The following is an 18,004-nucleotide window of genomic DNA, read 5'->3' as shown; positions in this document are numbered from 1 at the left end:
TCCATTACATGCATTAATACATAGATACTTGTACACCAATACAAGCAAAGACACAAATGTATTTGAAATGTTTGTCATAATGCACAGACACTGAGCTTGAACTTAGCAGCAGCAACTTAAAAATAGCTTTCTCAGAAGCTGCTGTCATCACACAATATATAATGTTAGTAATGAGCGAATGTTTCTGATGCAGGAAATATGGCGTCAGTGTGAACTTCAGTTATTTCGAGTTTACCAGCAGAGAAACTCACAGCATGCAACAAGATCTGAAGTCATTTTGATGAATTGAAACGCTGAAATGTCTTTGATGCAGTTAGAATTCAATGAAATGCTGAAAATCATCTGAAGTGAAACACAACCAGGGTCTGTGGTCATTAGTTAAGAGCTTTGCACCAATCACATGTGGACACATACAGGCTGCAGGTAAAGGGTCCAAAGCAGGAAGTGTGTCACATGGAAACTGGCTCTGAAACTGTCTGATTCATGAAGACGACTAAGGCCCACATTACAAAAAGACCCGAGTCACGTTCAGAGTCATCAACAGACTTTAACCGTGTCCACTGTGAGGGTTGTTGTTTCTGGACTTTTCCTTTCTGCCATGCTGAAATGAACTTTGACCTTCAGTGTGTTAACGCTGTGCAGGCAGCTCGCTGCAAACTAAGCAGGAAGGTAAAGTTGTGTTTTGATGTAAGTGAAGAAGAAGAAGGAAAGTTGTTTTAAACGGATTCATCTTCACTTATTCACACGTTGTAAGTTTGACAAACTGAATTTGTGCTGGTTTCAGTCTCTTGGTTCCTGATTTGTAGCTAAAAGTAAGAAGCAGCAACTTTCAGCTGTTTGAGAGAAACTGAAGAAGATATTTACTGAAGTTTTAGGACCAACAGGCTGATGAATAAACCAAGTAAAGCAAAGTAAAGACAAGCTGCACTTGAATTTGTAATAGTCTCTTTTCCTGTCTTTACCTGAGGCAACATTTAAACATTTATAATGTCCATGAAGGGTTAATGAGTTCAATTTTTCTAACACAACACTGAATGGGTCCTCCTGGCATTGTGACACATGCACACAAAGTTGTGTGTCTTTTCCAGTTCTTTTTTTTTCGTCATTCAGAACACTTCTTCTAATTATGTCGTCCATTTCTGGTGGAAAAATAACGAAGGTTTAATTAGTCAATATTCATTAATTCATTTTAACTTGTTTTGGGGTTTTTTGCAATACAATGTAAATATTATATATATATATATATATATATATATATATATATATATATATATATATATATATACATATATATATATATATATATATATATATATATATATATATATAAAATAATATAAAACAAACAGGGGCTAAAAGAAGCTAAACTTTCATATGGTATGTCTCTGGCAACTTTAACATGATGTCCCAGGGACAACATCTACACGATGTCCCAGGGACAACATTTACGCGATGTCCCAGGGACAACATTTACGCGATGTCCCAGGACAAATTTGTAAATTTCTGGATTACTGTTAATCTCCATAGAATCAAGAACTCATGTCCAGTTTCACAGCTATGGACCAGTTAATTATGTTTCCAGGTGATAGTTTGAGTCATAGATTCAGCACACAACCATAAGTCTAGGCCTTTTAGTCCAGATTCTCTTCACTTATGTTTGTAAAATGATCAGGGAAGCTACTGCAATTTTGCCTGACCCAACCCCCGGGCCACGAAACACCCAAAAAGTTGGGGAACGCTGGTCTAGAGAACACTGGTTAGCTAATGCTGTTGTCAAGTAGCCTATCGCTAGCAAACAAACAGCAAGCCAAGTGAGGAACATATGTATAATGCTTACCGTTTATTAAAGGAAAGTATCCTAAATTGACTTCAAATTCGGCGGACAGGCGGCGGTTTTTCGCTTCTTCACTTGTATTTCGAAATACTCGAAGGCGGGTATTTCGAAGTCGCAAAGGAATGACGTCACAAGAAGGTGATTGGTCACTTGCAATGTTGAACCTGGAACAACATTAGTTATGATGATGTGGGAACAATGCTGACACGAGGAAATCAACTTTTTTTCTAAAATAAAGTCGCTAAAAAAGACGTGAAAGCACGTATCGCTTTTACTCTCAAAAAGCAGCGGGTGCTGTAACGCAGTCAGTTCTTCTTTTACTCTTTTACTCTTATGTTGTTTTGTGGATCACAAGGTTTAAAACTACTTATAAACACACACACAAAGTAACTCCACCAGAGTGCCTATTTCGGGTCACTTTTGCCGGTCCAAGCCCGGGTAAAGGAGCAGGGTTGGAATTGTGGCATTAAAAAAAGCAATAATTGCTAAAAGAAATGTAATTTGTAGTTCTAAATAAACTCTAAATGCATTTAGGACGTTTTTTACTCACTTTATGTCTCTTCCACGATGTTATTTCTCTCTCCAACAACATAGGTTACAATTACATTAGCATGACCAGTTATGCAAATTAGGCGATGACTTCATTTAGCGACTTCTAGCGACTTTTAGGACAGCGATTTTCCTTACTGAGGAGTTGGCAACACTGGGCGATCCGCGGTAGCTCGATATTTGCCGTGTTCATCTTGTAGTTGCCTGCAGGTGAAGCTATGGGGGAGGGGGAGTCGTGTTCAGTGAAGGAGAGGCGAGGCCGAGTAACCTTGCGTAGAGACAAAAGTGGACGGAAGGGAGGCAAACTTGCGGCTCCACAAGTATAATTATAATGTAACAGACTATATCGATAAAAAAGGATATTGTCACATCTTATATCTTGTATGAAAATATATCGATATTTAAAAAAAAACTCGATATATCGCCCAGCCCTACTCTCAAATCTGAAATAAAGCTGATCCTTCTCTGTCCCACACACTCAGGATCTGAAGCTCTTCTCTTACATTTTTTCAGTTCTACAGTTTAATCCATCGTTACAGATTAATGAGGAGGTACTGAAATACAAGCTTAAAAAATGGTGTTACTGTCTTTACACATGTGGAGACTGAAAACATGCTGTTGTTTGCACATATTTAATAATCAGCTCTGCACAGGAGCTGAAGCAGGATGCAGCCTGTTGCTTTTACAGTAAAACACTTGTAATAAAAGTACAGTAACAGTGACTGAGCAGCCCGTCTTGATTTCTTTAGTCAGGGTAAATTCATTCACCTGCACAGATTAGCTAAACGAACTTTGCAAAACAAGTTTCCAAATAGCTAAGTGCTCATCTTAGCTAGCTAGGTCTCAGGAGCTAGCTAAGGACGGTAGTTACAGATTAGCTTACAAACACGTTTAACTTACCGAAAACGTGCAGCGGGGCCTCGGGTCCTTCTGTCGGTAGTCCAGTTTACTGAAGAACACCTCAGGCTGTCAGGTTAAAACAGTCGGTCGTGTTTTCGTAGCATGAACGCTGGCCCGCCTTTCAGAGCTTACGCTCTATCTGCTATTCCCGAACAGAGATACGCAAGTTTCTCCGTGACTGCAGCTGCCAGTCAAAGCTGTTATGATGACGTTACACCCCAATTTAACATCACTGTGGTAGGAAGTAGAATCAAACTTATGGGAAAGGAGACCGTTGGACATAAATCGGCGTGATGAGAACTATTGATAACAAAAAAAAGAATCTCTGGAAAATATTATCTGTGGAGAATTAATTTATTTTAGTCTGACCCCAGTCCCATCCGCTAAGAGGGAGGAGGCGGGGTTTATGACCTATACAGCAGCCAGTCACCAGGGGGCGATAGAGACGTTTTGGCTTCATTTTTGGGGAGCTGTTGTTAATATTGCTATTAACCTACACTGGAGTGTTTATAATGCAATTAACCCATATATTTGATGTAGTTAGGTCAAGTATTATTCACATGTATATCATAAGGTTATCACAAAAAACTGTACTATTTGCTGTACTAATGTGTGACCTTTGACCATGTTGTGACCTATTGTCAGAAGGCAAAGCAAAGGGTTAACCTAGGGGTTAGGGGTTATAGCATATCATAAAAACTATACAATAATTTAACTATACACTTACTATAAATATAAATACACAGTACAGTGCTGACACAGAGACAGACAGACAGGCAGAGAAGTGATGATATTTCAGAGCAGATTACTTTTGTACAAGTTTGTGTTGAGTATGGTGATGGCTTTGGGGGAAGAAGAATCCCTGAGTTTGTTTGTTGTGGCCCTTATGGATCTATAGAGGGCATTAGGTTGAAAAGATGTCTTGTTTGCCTCCGTGCAGCTGGCGTGCCACACTGTCACTGCATAGGTCAGCAGGCTCTCGATGGTGGATCTGTAGGTCACCAAACACGGGGTGTTTAGTTGCTCCGTCCTGAGCTCCCTTAGGAAGAGTGGCCGCTGCTAGGCTTCCTTGACTAGGGCCCTGGTGTTAGCTGCCCAGGAGAGGTCTGCAGAGATGTGGACGCCAAGGAATTTGAAGGACTCCACTCACACGATACATTCTCTGTTGATATGCAGGGGGGCAGGGGCACTTCTGTTCCACCTGAAGTCCAGGATGAGTTCCTTCGTCTTGATGGTGTTAAGTGCCAGGTTGTTTGATGCACACCATTCTCCGCCGGGCACTTCCATCCATCCCGCTCTCCAGCGTTCACTCCCTGGACAGTTAAATCGATTATCTTTTGTTACGGCCCTAGCAGGGCCTCTCTCTTCCTGAAGGTGCCTGTGTGGGCGTGTCACACTACCTCTTCTGCCTGAGGTGCCACCTTTCCCTTTTACACAGCTGACTCACGTCAGTAATTAAGGAGATTTAAGCCCAGGGAAAGGTGAGCCCTGGGCCAGAGCTCACCTTTGGTTATAGCGTCCTCGGTCTCGATCTGTTAGTATGTGAATTGGTGTGGGTCCAGAAAGACTGACAACGCACATCATACACAAAGTTTTTTTCCTTCTTTTTCAAATCTTTGGATCACGTGCGTGCCGAACCGTGGAGTGGGATCAGTTCGGATTATGGATCAACCGTGATCCGCTGCACCACTAATGTATATATATGTGTATATGTGTGTGTGTGTGTGTGTGTCTGTACGTCTGTGTGTGTGTGTGTGTGTGTGTGTGTGTGTGTGTGTGTGTGTGTGTGGTGAACATGTAGTGAAATAAACATCTAAATATTTGTATGTATTATTGAAAATCCACTAGTCTGAAAAATAATGATGCTGCTCTATGTTCACTTCATCTCAGCACCTGTTTGTGTCACTTCTGATGCTGCAGACCGCTGAGTCTATTTCATATTTGAATAGACCTTTTATAGTTTTCTTCCACTGTTTTTATTTTCTTATTCACATCTAAGAAAGACATAGTACAGAGAGGGTGGAGCTGCCTGCAGCTGTCTGTGGTGCTGAAGCTTTCAAACATTTCATACCAACACTGACTACAACTGTGACCACAGGGGGGCAGCATAGAGCCAGAGAGTGTTAGTGTAGCTGTTCAGCCCTATAGTAAGAAACAAGAAGACTGATGAAGGAAAAGCTTCTTCCACTGGTGTAACACACAGGTTTGTATGAAGTCACACTAACTAACCAGCAGTAACCCACATTTGATCAAAGCAGGGGCAGAACTTTAATAACAGGTTATAATGTGTCATCACAGTTGTTGTCAATCCAAACACACTTTCTGATTGTTGCTGTTTATTGTAAAAGAACAACACACTTGTGGTCTGACCTAATGCTGTAGTACAACAACAACTATACAAAGTCATCAAGACAAAAAACCTCATGCGAAATATTTGGCTTCCATATCCATCTTACAAAAAAATTGAAAAACAACTTCCATATTGAATGCAATATTAAATCTAAATTTAATAAAGAATTAAATTTAGATTTGCCGAACATGCTTTTTCTGCATTTCAATCTCTTTTTAAAGTTCCTATTTTTTAACTATAAAAAGAAGCAGCCACTTTCAGCTGTTTGAGAGAAACTGAAGAAGACATTTACTGTAGTTTTAGGACCAACAGGCTGATGAATAAACCAAGTAAACCAAAGTAAAGACAAGCTGCACTTTGACTTTTATTAGAACAATTTGCTGGAACTACAGAGTAATGAAGTACTTCAAGGTTTTGTGTGGATGACTTCCAACCTTACTGTACAGCACAGAGCACAGAGGGACAATATATGTAATCAATATATGATGCAGAATGAACAAGTAAAGACTGTAAGCTGAGTCTGAGGCTCATGCAGGACATTTCATAGTGAGGTGTCTTTGGTTGGATTATTCAAACATTTACATCAAAGCACCAAACTCATTTCTCACAGATGAAGGTCTTTGAATAAGAATAATGTAACTGTGTCACTCTCCCATCACTGTCACAGCAGACTCCATAGTAACCAGGACGGGAATTCTCATGTCCTGGTGCCCAGAACCTGTCAGAGAGATCAAATCTGATATGAAACTGGACTAAACTCATAACTATTGTCACATTCATATAAATATGCGTCTCTTTTGGAATATTTCCAATATTTGCTGTATTTCTTTCCCAGGTTTCTCGCCCACTTTCCCTCCTTTAGACTTTTCTCTGAGAATCATCATGCACACTAAAACAGCTTTCAAGCTTTGATGAATATGAAATCTTCCTGCTGTAAAAATGGAGAATAAAAAGAAGTCAGAGCTGACTTTCTGCTGTTTGAAACTGTTTTGTCAGCTGTTTACAGACATCACTTTGAAATGTGTGTCTATCAGGTCATATTTACTGAAGCTTCTTCCTTCATATGTTCTGAAGTTTTACAAACACCAAAGAAGAAGAGACAGGAATTCTCTGAAACACTTTTTGTTCTGTGAGAAAAGAAACATTACAGCACAAAAACATGAAGACAAATTGAACAAAGTGAAATGTGTCGGTCGCTGCTTTGAACATGTTTCAATCCTGATTCCTTCAAACTGACTTGTTGTAACTGAACGTCATCACAGACTGCAGATGAAGAGAGTTCAAGCACAGCTGTTCATTCAAAGGAGGATTTCTGCTTTTCTTTACATTCAGTTTGTGGGGCTGTTGGAAAATAGCTCAGCTCATGTATTGCTGATCTATCTTCCAAAACATCAGTGTTTCACTTCTAAATAATAACTCTGGAATAGAAACAAACTAATGTCTCACGTTTCTGTCAGCGCTGATCCGTCCACCCATTCCCATTTATATCCTCCTGATGTCTGTTTGGATCTCAGACCAATCCAAGAGTATCCTCCAAATTTACTGATAAATTCCTGTTTGAGAAGAGACACAAATATTGTCTCCAGTCATAATTCAGCACTTCTGTTGTAGTGACATCATCTTGTGAACATGTCTGAAGGAAGAATAACTGTGATGAAACTTTTCTTCCATTGTGCAGAAATCAGAAAGAGCCAAAGAATCAATGAATATCAGCTCCTCCTGTAGCTCAGTCAGTGTTGCAGTGGAATCAGTGTTAACAAATCATTTGATTCAGTTGGATTGAATCAGAAAAATAATCTGGATTATGAGGATTTCTCTCATTTTATAACATTTCTGTGTAAATTAAATGTTTGTCAAATGTGTAAAAACTTTACGTTTGAATGTGTCTGCAACAAAAAAGGAGAATCCAAGAAATCCATCAGAGTGGAGACAGGAAGCAGGTCACAGACTGACAGCAGGTCAAAGACACAAGTAACAGATGACTGTCAGCTCCATCAAAGATCACACAGACATGAACAAACACACCCACCTGTTCCTCTTTGCTGTTTATCATCACCAGATCAGCTCCTTTATCCTGACAGGCTCTCCTGCTCTCAGACCAAGTTTTACTCTCAGTGGATTTAAAGTAACAGCTGCTTCCAAATCTCGTCCATCGATCAGGACACTTCTCTTAAAGTCAAACACATGTTTTAAAGTCAGACTTTGTGTCCTGTTGTATCACATTAATCTTTGGTTCCTGTCATTTTCCCTGTAAATGCTTCATTTAAACTCAGGTTTTCTCTCTTATTCATAATGAACTGAAACTTACATTTATACAGAGAAACTGTTACACAGCATCAAACATGTAGGATTCAAAACAAAGACACAATCAGGTTATCACTGTGTAACACTGATGTTTTCTATCAGTTATTCAAACTTTATTACCTTCTATCTTCTCCTTCAGCTTCTTCACTTCTTCCTGTAACTGACTGTTGAGTCGTTTTGTTTCTGTAGAAAAAAACATGTTAAAAAATGTAAATATAAATTTTATCTGACATTAGTATTTTCTTGTTAATTTTAAAAACTTTCTTACCTTGATGTTCAGTCTGTAGCTCGTTGTAACTGTGGTTCAGTTTATTGTGTTTGATTTGAAGTTTGTTGAATTCACTCTTGTTCAAAGCATCTGAAATATTTCAGTGAAAGCAAAATAAAATAAAATGAGTGAAACGTTGAACAGAAATAATCTTCTTCCTCTGCTTTGTCAAATATCAATAAGAGTCAGAAACTTGCAGCCATTGTTCTTTAACATGTCCTGTGGGTGGAGGTGTTAGAACTACAGGAAATCTGATGAGCTAAATACGTATCAACTGTGAACAAAAACCACTGACAAGATTCAGAATAATTGTGCTTCAGTGTGGAGGAAGAAGGTGAAGAGTCAAACAGCATTTCTACACCTGTAGTCAGAGATGTTATCTATATGCTTTGAAAGAATAGATTCTGACTCATGTGACATGTGCCTGTTCTCACTGAAAATATGTCTTTTTACATTCAGTCAAAGCTGCTCTGAGGCTTCAACACTTCCTCATATCAAAGGTGTTTCCATGTGATCAGGTACTTCCTGTATTTGCTGTGGCAGAAGGACACATTCTGGTTGTGAAGCTGCATGTTTGTTGGCTGCTGGGATTCAGTATCAGTCATACATTCATTTGCAGGAGAAGTTCAGAGGTTGTATCTTATCTTACAGCATATGGACAGGATGATGATCCCAGCTAACATCAGGAGGCACAGCACTCTTAGACCCAGTGTAGCACATCTGAAAGAGCCCTTCAGGACTGAAGGAGGATTCAGAGTCTGTGGTCCTGTTAGAAAGCAGTGTGGATGTTGGTTTGGTAAATGGACCGATTGTTATACAACACTCTTCTACTCTCCCGGAGTACTCACAGCGCTGATACAGCATGCCTCATTCACCCATTCACACCCACTCATACAAGCACTTCTAAACACAAGTGCAAACTAAACTACATTCACAATCTGATGAACACATCGGAGGGCAACTTGGGGTTAGTATCTTGCCCAAGGATATTTGGCATGCAGACTGGAGGGGATCGAACCACCAACCTTCCTATCAGCTGATCAGCTCTACCACCTGACTGTGGCTCAGGTGGTAGAGCTGTTTGTTATTTCCTGTCACTCTGTCTTTAATAGACCTGTGGTTTCATGAGCTCATCTCCACAAGAGTCAGACACCAAAATATGACATCCGCATTGTGTTTAACCCTCAAGTGTCCAAACGCTTTACGTGACTACAGCAACAGAACGGGGTTATGGATGAGATCATATATTAGTTAAATATGTCTTTAACATACCATGAGACTGATGTGTTCATCTACGACACACATTCAGAAATGTTCTCATGTCTTTAAATGCATTTTTCTCTCATTTTCATGGTAAAAATTTGACACACGTGTGCTTTTGAACTGATGTATTTCCTGATATTGCAGCTTCCCTTTAAAGGACCAGGTAGATGATATTTGTGTAACTGGGTTAGAAACAGCATCCAAACGCTCGCCCACAGCCTTCCTCTCTGCACTGCTCACGCGTTTGTAAAGCAGCGTGTACTTCAGGATATCTTTGAATCTGGGCTGTTATCCACGATTCACTGTTTATTTTTACAAATGAAAATGTAACAATAGCACATTTAAATATACAAGTCAGGGAGTAAAAGAGCCTCCTTGGTCCCTTTAAGTGTCCAAATCTGTTTTCTGTGCAGAGCGTCTGTTTCAAAGTCAGTAAGAGGAAATAATCGTACATCACAGGAAACAGCGAGTCAGGTAAAAAGTTTGACGTTTGATGGCAGTTTGTGAAAACTTAACTGTAACAAACCAGAAATGAAATGTTATTACGGTTCACTCACCTCCTGCTGCATCTGCACTCTCGTAGATATCCACCTCCCTCTGCTCCCACTCTGCTCCGTCCTCCTTTCTGCTGTATCTCACCTTCTTTGATAGATCTGGTTCAGCATAAATATCTGAGGACATCGTGAGAGGATGGAGACGCTGAGCAGGAGTTTAAGCTGTACTCTAACAGGTGTGCAGTACTACAGTGACATCCTGTCCGCACACTGCTGTCACTCTGGCCAGCCTTCTTCCTGCTTTTGTACAGGAAGAAGCTTCAAGGAAGTAGCAAAGAAAGACAAACCACAAACTCCTCCGTGCAGAACGCAGTTCAGTTTTTATATTTGTAAAGTCACTGAGATCAACTATTAAAGCATTGGAACAAGAAGAACTTCATTTTTCACAAACACACGTTCACAGCTCAGATTGAAGGAAAAGTCACTTTGTCACTTACAGATTTATTTCTGCTGCACTTTAAAGAAACAAACTGTTAAACTGTCCAAGATTAGATGTGTTACTTCATATTAGATCATCTCTCAGTCGGTCCATCATGATGATGCTGTGATCCTCGTGTTTCTAGTACTGCCACCATCAGGCCAGACGTTGTTATTTCACATGTTATGAGTTGTATTCGTTGCTATTTTGGTCGCTCTGTGATCTTTCCTGAAGACGACATGCAGAACAAGCTGCATGCTTTCACTGCACTGCTGTCAATACTTTGAGGAAAACAGAAATATGAATCAACTGTGTAAAACATGGATCTATTTTCTGTGATTGAAAAGTGAAGCCAAAGTGGAAGTGCCTGCGTTTCTTTCATTGGCCAGCAGGGGGCGAATCCCTGGTATCAAAATCACTCAGAGGTCCAGAGATGTTTCTCTCTGCACTGAAGGAGGAGTTGGAGGTAATGAAGCTCTCGGTGTCATCGAATCACAGAGTGAGTGAAGCAGCCAAATACTGCTGATCCTGAGAGACGATGGCTGCACCAGGTTTTTATTACCTGTTGCAAACGAAACGCTGGCTGATGTTCGTGCCTGTCTTACTCACAGAGCTGCAGCTCAGGACAGAAGGCCCAAGGTTAAGTGAAAGTCCTGAAATGCCTGATAGAACCACGTGAGAATAGAGAATAGGTGAGCTGTTGATTTGGCTGATTAAAGTCCAAATTTAATCCAAAACTGAAGCAAAACAAAGTTTCAGATTCAAAGTAACAGAATCCACGAAATGCAACAAAATGAAGGAAAAAGTATAAATAGACACAGGAAGACAGACTGAGACAGCTGTGCAGTGCTAACACTGGTAGATGACATGTTCAGTGGGAGAAACATTTCATCATCATCATCATCATCCTTCTTCAGTCTCAGCTGACTGCAGGTTTCCCCAACCTGAGAAACAGTACCTGGTAGACACAGTGTTGTTCTGTACTCATGCTGCTCTCAGTGATGCAGCTTTGCTTCCTGTTTACATGAAGAAGCTTTGAGGACGTATGAGAGTGAGCACAGACTCACTGACTCACTGCTTAAAGGTTTCCAGTCTGTTTTTCTTTCCTACTGATGCTAACATACTGTCCGGTCTCTATGCTTGTAAATCCACTGATGCTGATCAAATATGATGCCATGAAAGTGATGATGATGTCAGATCGGTCGTAGCTCCAGCTGCAGTTATAACTGCACGAACAGCTGGGACACATGTAAATACAAACAGAATGCATTGATTTGTAAAGCTCATAAACACATATTTCTCTTACAACATCACAACACTGAATGTCTCATCTACAGTTCATAATGTCATTAAATGAAAGTGGATGTTTGCAATCTTCAGCTGAATTAAAAATATGATTCTGTGCACGCGCTCAGAAAGACTTCCAGAAATCAGCGTCTCAGCGAGACGTCCACACGTGCAGGTTAAAGCTCCATCGTGTAAACGAAGAAGAATCCGTCTGTGAACATGAACACGGCCGTCTTCTCTGACCCTGCATCAGACACAGCCAGTGTTTCTTCACCGCTGTGCTTTGAGGTAAGAGAGGCACGTGGAGGAAGTCGGCGTGTTTCATGAAGATGAAACAGCATTTTGAAATACCTCGATTTAAAATACATTTATAGGCAGTCACTTCTGTGGTGATGGATGTGTTTACTTAGCTTTGTTAGCTCTAAATCATCCAGTTGATCTGCAAGATGATCACACTGCTGTAGAACGATTTTGTTTTAGTGCAGTCAGGAAGGGAAGGGGCCCACAGAGGCTGCTGGTGCACAGGACCCAGAGCTCTGTGTTACGCTCCTGCTTCTCATCTTAAGTAACTGAGATTTTTTAAGTCTGAGCGTTTTTAATCAGCATAAATGTGAAGCCGATCCGACCGCCCTCACACCGAGCCTGTCTGCTGCACAGAGGCCACAGATACAAGCAGATCAGCAGATGTTCGTCCTGCTGGCTGTTTCAGTGGTTTGTGGGGAGGACACTCGTGATAAGCTGTCATCATCATCAGAGCTCCAAGTGGATAAATGCAGTCATCACAGCAGCTGTAACACAATTCAGGGCCTGCAGCCTTAAAGGCCTCATTTAAGGCCGATTACGTCACAGCGACGAGATGAAGGCTGTCCCAATTCAAAGGCTGCTCGAAATGCGTCCTTCATTTCCCTGAATTTTAAGGATGGGTCTGTCTATCCTACATGGCTCAACATATCCCACAATTCATAGCGCGGCGGTGGGTGTGGATAATTTTGTAGAACAAAGCGGCAGAAGCGGAGCGGCCGAAGATTAAACTGTCAAAAGTGTGTGTTTGTGTACTGTCTGCCCAGTTTGACCCATTTAGCAGACGTCAGCCTGTTTAAGGCTCTGATATCTATTCTGTGTGACTTACAGCAGTTATGACATGGTCTGATTTTCTCACCCAATAAAGGAATATTTCATATATCAGTCGACTCTTCATTCTATCAGACACAGTTATCACAGCTCATAAGTTTGCTTTTTACACATATATGTAAGCACTGAGCCAAATTTAGTAATGCCAACATATTAAACGAACAATATTTGTCTCTTATATATAATACATCTATATATGCACTGTCAAAGGTACTCGTCTTTGAGTGAAGAGTTAAGGTGATAGGAAATATAAATAACTGCAACTTGAATCTTTACTGAAGCTCAGTGTTTGACACGAGTTCAAGTTCACTGCTGTAATAACTAATAATGATTAATATAATAACTATAATATTGGCCATATTTCGTCTTGATGCTCATCCCTCCAGGAAAGTAAATCTCCAAAAGTTGCTTCTGTTCATCTGGACGTTTTCAGGGGGGGAAACGTTTCGTCATCATCAGGTGACGTCTTCAGTCTCAGCTGACTGCAGGTTTCAATCTTATAAACAGGACATCTGCATAATGACTGAAACCAGCCCACTGAAGGAACAAGGGGCTGGGAGGTCCTTAAGTTAGGTTAGGTTCCTTAATCATAATTATGCAAATTCTCATGACCATTGATCAACAACCACTGACCAAAACCCACCGATCAATGGCCATGATTACCATCCATTGTTCCCTCAGTGGGCTGGTTTCAGTCATTATGCAGATGTCCTGTTTATAAGATTGAAACCTGCAGTCAGCTGAGACTGAAGACGTCACCTGATGATGACGAAACGTTTCTCCCCCTGAAAACGTCCAGATGAACAGAAGCAACTTTTGGATATTGGCCATATTATATTTACATTACACAGTGAGATGACTTTAGTCTCATGACCAACGTTAGCTAATTGTTATTTACTAGCTAATCTTAAATGACTGTTCAGCCCAACAATCATGTTTTACAGTCCTGTGGTCTCAGCCTCAGATACTCAACTAATCCACATATCTCACTTATCTTAACTGCACTACTGTATAGTTCTGTGTAAATAATCATCCTGTACATACGATAATCTTTAATCCTACAACTGTTTATAACTTGCATAGTTCACATTTCTGTATAACTGTATATCTCAGATTTCTGTATAGTTTTTTATTTCATATTTATTTCCTGTTCATAGCCTGTACATACTTATAGTCAGTGTTGGGGAGTAACGGAATACATGTGCCGCCGTTACGTATTTAAAATACAAAATATGAGTAACTGTATTCCGTTACAGTTACCGTTTAAAAAGGTGGTATTCAGAATACAGTTACTTTGTTGAAATAAATGGATTACACTGCGGTACTTTCCTGTTTCATTTTGTCGCGGGTCAGGACTGTTTGGGTTTGTTTGACAGCTACGTTCTTTCGTTCCAGGCGGCAGCGTTACGGTTGCCATGGTTACAGGGCGACGCTCTCTCTCTCTCTCTGCGACTGTGTGTTTCCTGGGTGAGAGAGCGCCTTTTCGTTGTTGTTGTGCTAAGCTAACAGGCAGAATGCTACAAGCATAGCTCTAAAGAATGCAGCATCATGGGCAGTGTAGTCCGTGTTGCAGGGAGAATGGACTGCCATACACGTTATGTGTCTGTGAGCGCGAGGAGGGAGAAAAAGGGGAGTGGAAAGGTACGAGCTGTCATCGAGCAAAAACGGGAGCTGGAAGCATGTAAATATAATAATAACCACTGCAGCCAAGAAGAGTGCCTGACGAGCCCAGTTGTAAGTAAGCTATTAAGACTCGACTGTACACCGTGTTCGTGTTTTCCTCCGAAAACAATAAGTTCTGTTGGAGCCTTTCAACGCCTCTCTCTGTCTCTCGCAAGAAAAGTTGACCCACACAACAAAGTAAAGCTATTTTTCGGCTACGAGCCGACAGGGACCCCGCCGTATTAGTCAGAGGTCCCTTTACTACAGTTCAGAGTCGCGGACCTTCAGTAACAGTAATAAATCACACAGCAATAGTACATTCACGTAGTTGTAAAAAGCATGATAATATATTAAGTAATCCAAAGTATTCAGAATACGTTACTCTCATTGAGTAACGTAACGGAATACGTTACAGAATACATTTTGGGGCATGTATTCTGTATTCTGTAATGGAATACATTTTAAAAGTAACCTTCCCAACACTGCTTATTGTTATAGCATATTCATAACATACTTCATACCGTGTACATTATAACATACCATAATAGACCCATTTCTGTAATATACTTACATATCTATATCATGGCTAAAGCACTTCTGGATGGATGCAAACTGCATTTCGTTGCCCTGTACCTGTGACATGTGCAATGACAACAAAGTTGAATTCTATTCTATTCTAATCACACAGAGCTCATGTAGAAACAAATGAACAAAATATGTTCTCGTTCATTTCTGTCACACAAAGCTGTATGAAACGTTTCCAGCGGTTAGTATCATGGTTGCTAGGCAACCTGAGCAGCGCAACGAGACCGTCCCATTTCACAAGCCTCGCACTTCCGGCCTTCTCGGTCTTTGAGTACGCGGCCTTTGTGGACCGTAAAGGCTGCAGACCCTGAATTCCCATATGGAAAAGATATAAATCTTACAAAGTTTGTATCTGTCTGTGTGAAACTTGTATGAAAACATACAAGAGTGAAAACAGATATAAGATCCCTTGAAAATTATATAAATGAAACTTTTTTGTTTTGGATACTTCCTAAAACAATATATGAAAGTGGCCACTTTCATGAGTAAATCATATCAGCCTTATATGATTCACTATATGAAGTAGGCCACATCAGTCTTTTCTATTTCTTTTCCATGTGGGTTTGGACAGCCAGCGTCTGACAGGCTGATTATGGTTACCTCTACAGCTTCAGATTCCAGCGTGCGACCAAGATATTTGTTCTTTGTTTCAGTTTTAGTGCAGAACAAATGGAAAGATGAAAAAATAGATTCATCTTTACACGTTTTTCTTTTTTTTCTTGGCACATCCACCGCCTGCAGTGACCTCTGACCTCTGACTGAGCTGTTGGGCAGCAGATGTGTCGTCGTCGCTCGGCTGCTTCACTGTATTAATGCTGCCATCATGTGGTGAAAGTGATGTTAAAGAGAAACCAGTGAGGGGATGTTATTAAAGTTGTTATTTATTTCTCTTTAACCGGAGAAAATAAAAACCGCCTCACACAGACGTAAACACAGCATCACTGTTTCACCACATCATGTAAATTTACAATCAATAAACTTGTTTTTATACCTTAATATAATTTAACAATTTGTAATTAATGTGAAGACAGGTGATCAGAATCAGAATACTTTATTGATCTCTGGGGGAAATTCTTTTTCGTTACAGTGCTCCATTATAAACAACCATTAACAAAGACAATACACTAACTAAGAATAGCACCATATATACAGGCATATATATATACATAAAGGTCACTTATTAATAAATAGCTGAAAAAGGAAGAACATGTGCAAGAAGGCTGTAGTTGTAGCAGCAAACAGTGTGTTAGGTGGAGCAGTTGTACAGGGAGCCACAGGCAGGAAAGATTTCCTGTGTCGTTCAGTGGTGCATCATGGGTAATCTCAGTCTCTCACTGAACGAGCTCCTGTGACTGACCAGCATGTCATGGAGTGGGTGGGAGGTGTTATCCAACATTGTCTTTATCTTGGACAGCATCCGCCTCTCCGACACCACCTTGAGGGAGTCCAGCTCCATCCCCACAACATTGCTGGCCTTACGGATCAGTTTATTAAGTCTGTTGGCATCTGCGACCCTCAGCCTGCTCCCCCAGCATGCAACAGCATAGAGGATCGCACTGGCCACCACAGACTCATAGAAAATCCTCAGCATTTTCTGGCAGATGTTGAAGGACCTCAGTCGCCTCAAAAAATAGAGACGACTCTGGCCCTTCCTGTAAAGTGCTGTGGTGTTTTTAGCCCAGTCCAGTTTATTGTCAATGTGTACTCCAAGGTATTTATAGTCCTCCACAATGTCAACACTGACCCCCTGGATTGAAACAGGGGTCAAGTGTTTCCTGGTCTTCCTGAAGTCCACGATCAGTTCCTTGGTCTTTGCCACGTTGAGCTGCAGATGATTCTGTTCACACCACGTGACAAAGGAGTCGACCACAGCCCGGTACTCTGTCTCATCATGACGTCTGTGTTTCTGTTCATCTGTTTTTATAGAAACAAGTTTAACTTAAACCTGTTGATTTAATTTTGTCCAGAAAAATGTTTCAATAAAAATGCTTAAAATGTACAAATCTGCTGCTTCTTTTTTTAAATTTTTTTAAAATTTTTTGTATGTCCCATTTGGTTTTTTAGCCATCAGAATTATTGTCTGAAGCTGTATTGGTCTTTTAATTGACCTTTGTTGTTATTAGTTATTTTTAAAGTTATTATAGACAGGACAGACATGATTGGGGGATAGAAAAGAGAGAAAGGAAGAAAGCGGGGACGAAGGACAGTGAGAGAAGACACAAAAAATATCCACTGGATCACCTGTTGAAAGAAAAAAAAAGGAAACAAGCAAAAAGAGAACAACACAATAAACACAACACCACAGCAATAACTAGATAATTGTAAGTAACAGTAAATACTAAATATTAAATGTTCTTGTGCAGCACACAAGACCGACAGAGCACAGTGTGCTTTGAGGTAACAGCCAAGGAAGATATAGTTTGTGTCTGTGCACACCTGTGTGCACACCTGTGTGCGTGGGCACGCTTGTATTCAAAAGGTTTCTCCATGTAACTGTTTAATTCTGGAAACAATTGTTCCGTAGTTGTCATGGTCCTGGGCCATGTTGGCCCAGTATTCTTAGTTTTTGTGTGTTTTGTATTTTGTTCCCTATTTATGCCTTGGTTCCTAGGTTATTTAGTTAAGATGTTCCTTATTTGGTTACCTCCTGTGTATCTGTGAGCCCTCGTCTCTCCTTGTGTTTTATTCCATGTTTTCCCCAGCCCGTTATGTCTGTGTTCTCCCCGTGCTCTCTCTCCTCCTGTCTGAACCTCCATGTACTTCCTGTTTTACTTTGACAGTCTCTCGTCAGTATGCGTCATGTTATGTTCACTCCTGCCCTGTCTCGTTACGGTTATCTGTGTCAGCTGTGTTCCCCGTGTGTTCCCACTTCCCTCGTTAACCCTCTGTGTATTTATGT

At 40.6% G+C, this 18,004-nt stretch overlaps 1 protein-coding gene across 1 annotated transcript; it reads right to left on the bottom strand.

Annotated features, from left to right (window-relative positions):
• Positions 1 to 5,333: 5,333 nt before the first annotated feature.
• LOC146548506 (uncharacterized) lies at positions 5,334 to 14,250 on the bottom strand. Its single transcript, XM_085263511.1, has 8 exons — positions 14,184 to 14,250; positions 10,026 to 10,255; positions 8,855 to 8,971; positions 8,206 to 8,295; positions 8,058 to 8,120; positions 7,663 to 7,802; positions 7,080 to 7,186; positions 5,334 to 6,351 (listed from the first exon to the last, which is right to left on the bottom strand). Exons 2-8 carry the CDS (start codon positions 10,147 to 10,149, stop codon positions 6,231 to 6,233), a joined length of 762 nt encoding a protein of 253 aa, XP_085119637.1. The 5' UTR covers positions 10,150 to 10,255; positions 14,184 to 14,250; the 3' UTR covers positions 5,334 to 6,230.
• Between the last annotated feature and the right edge of the window lie 3,754 nt (positions 14,251 to 18,004).

The sequence above is a fragment of the Mchenga conophoros genome, linkage group LG22 (assembly GCF_057382185.1).
Source record: "Mchenga conophoros isolate Kocher_MC1m ecotype Shallow Benthic linkage group LG22, M_conophoros_male_GT1.1, whole genome shotgun sequence".
Lineage (NCBI taxonomy): Eukaryota > Metazoa > Chordata > Actinopteri > Cichliformes > Cichlidae > Mchenga > Mchenga conophoros.
The sequence above is the reverse complement of the archived record's forward strand: the minus strand, read 5'-3'. Positions and strand labels throughout refer to the sequence as shown.

Bases quoted from the DNA above. Each gene is read 5' to 3' on its own strand.
- LOC146548506 (XM_085263511.1), bottom strand. From the start codon at position 10,149: ATGTCCTCAGATATTTATGCTGAACCAGATCTATCAAAGAAGGTGAGA. The intron at 7,803-8,057 runs GTAATAAAGTTT...TTTGACTTTAAG, and splicing joins GCTGAAGGAGAAGATAGAAG to AGAAGTGTCCTGATCGATGG. The intron at 7,187-7,662 runs GTGGGTGTGTTT...CTTCTCAAACAG, and splicing joins TAAACAGCAAAGAGGAACAG to GAATTTATCAGTAAATTTGG.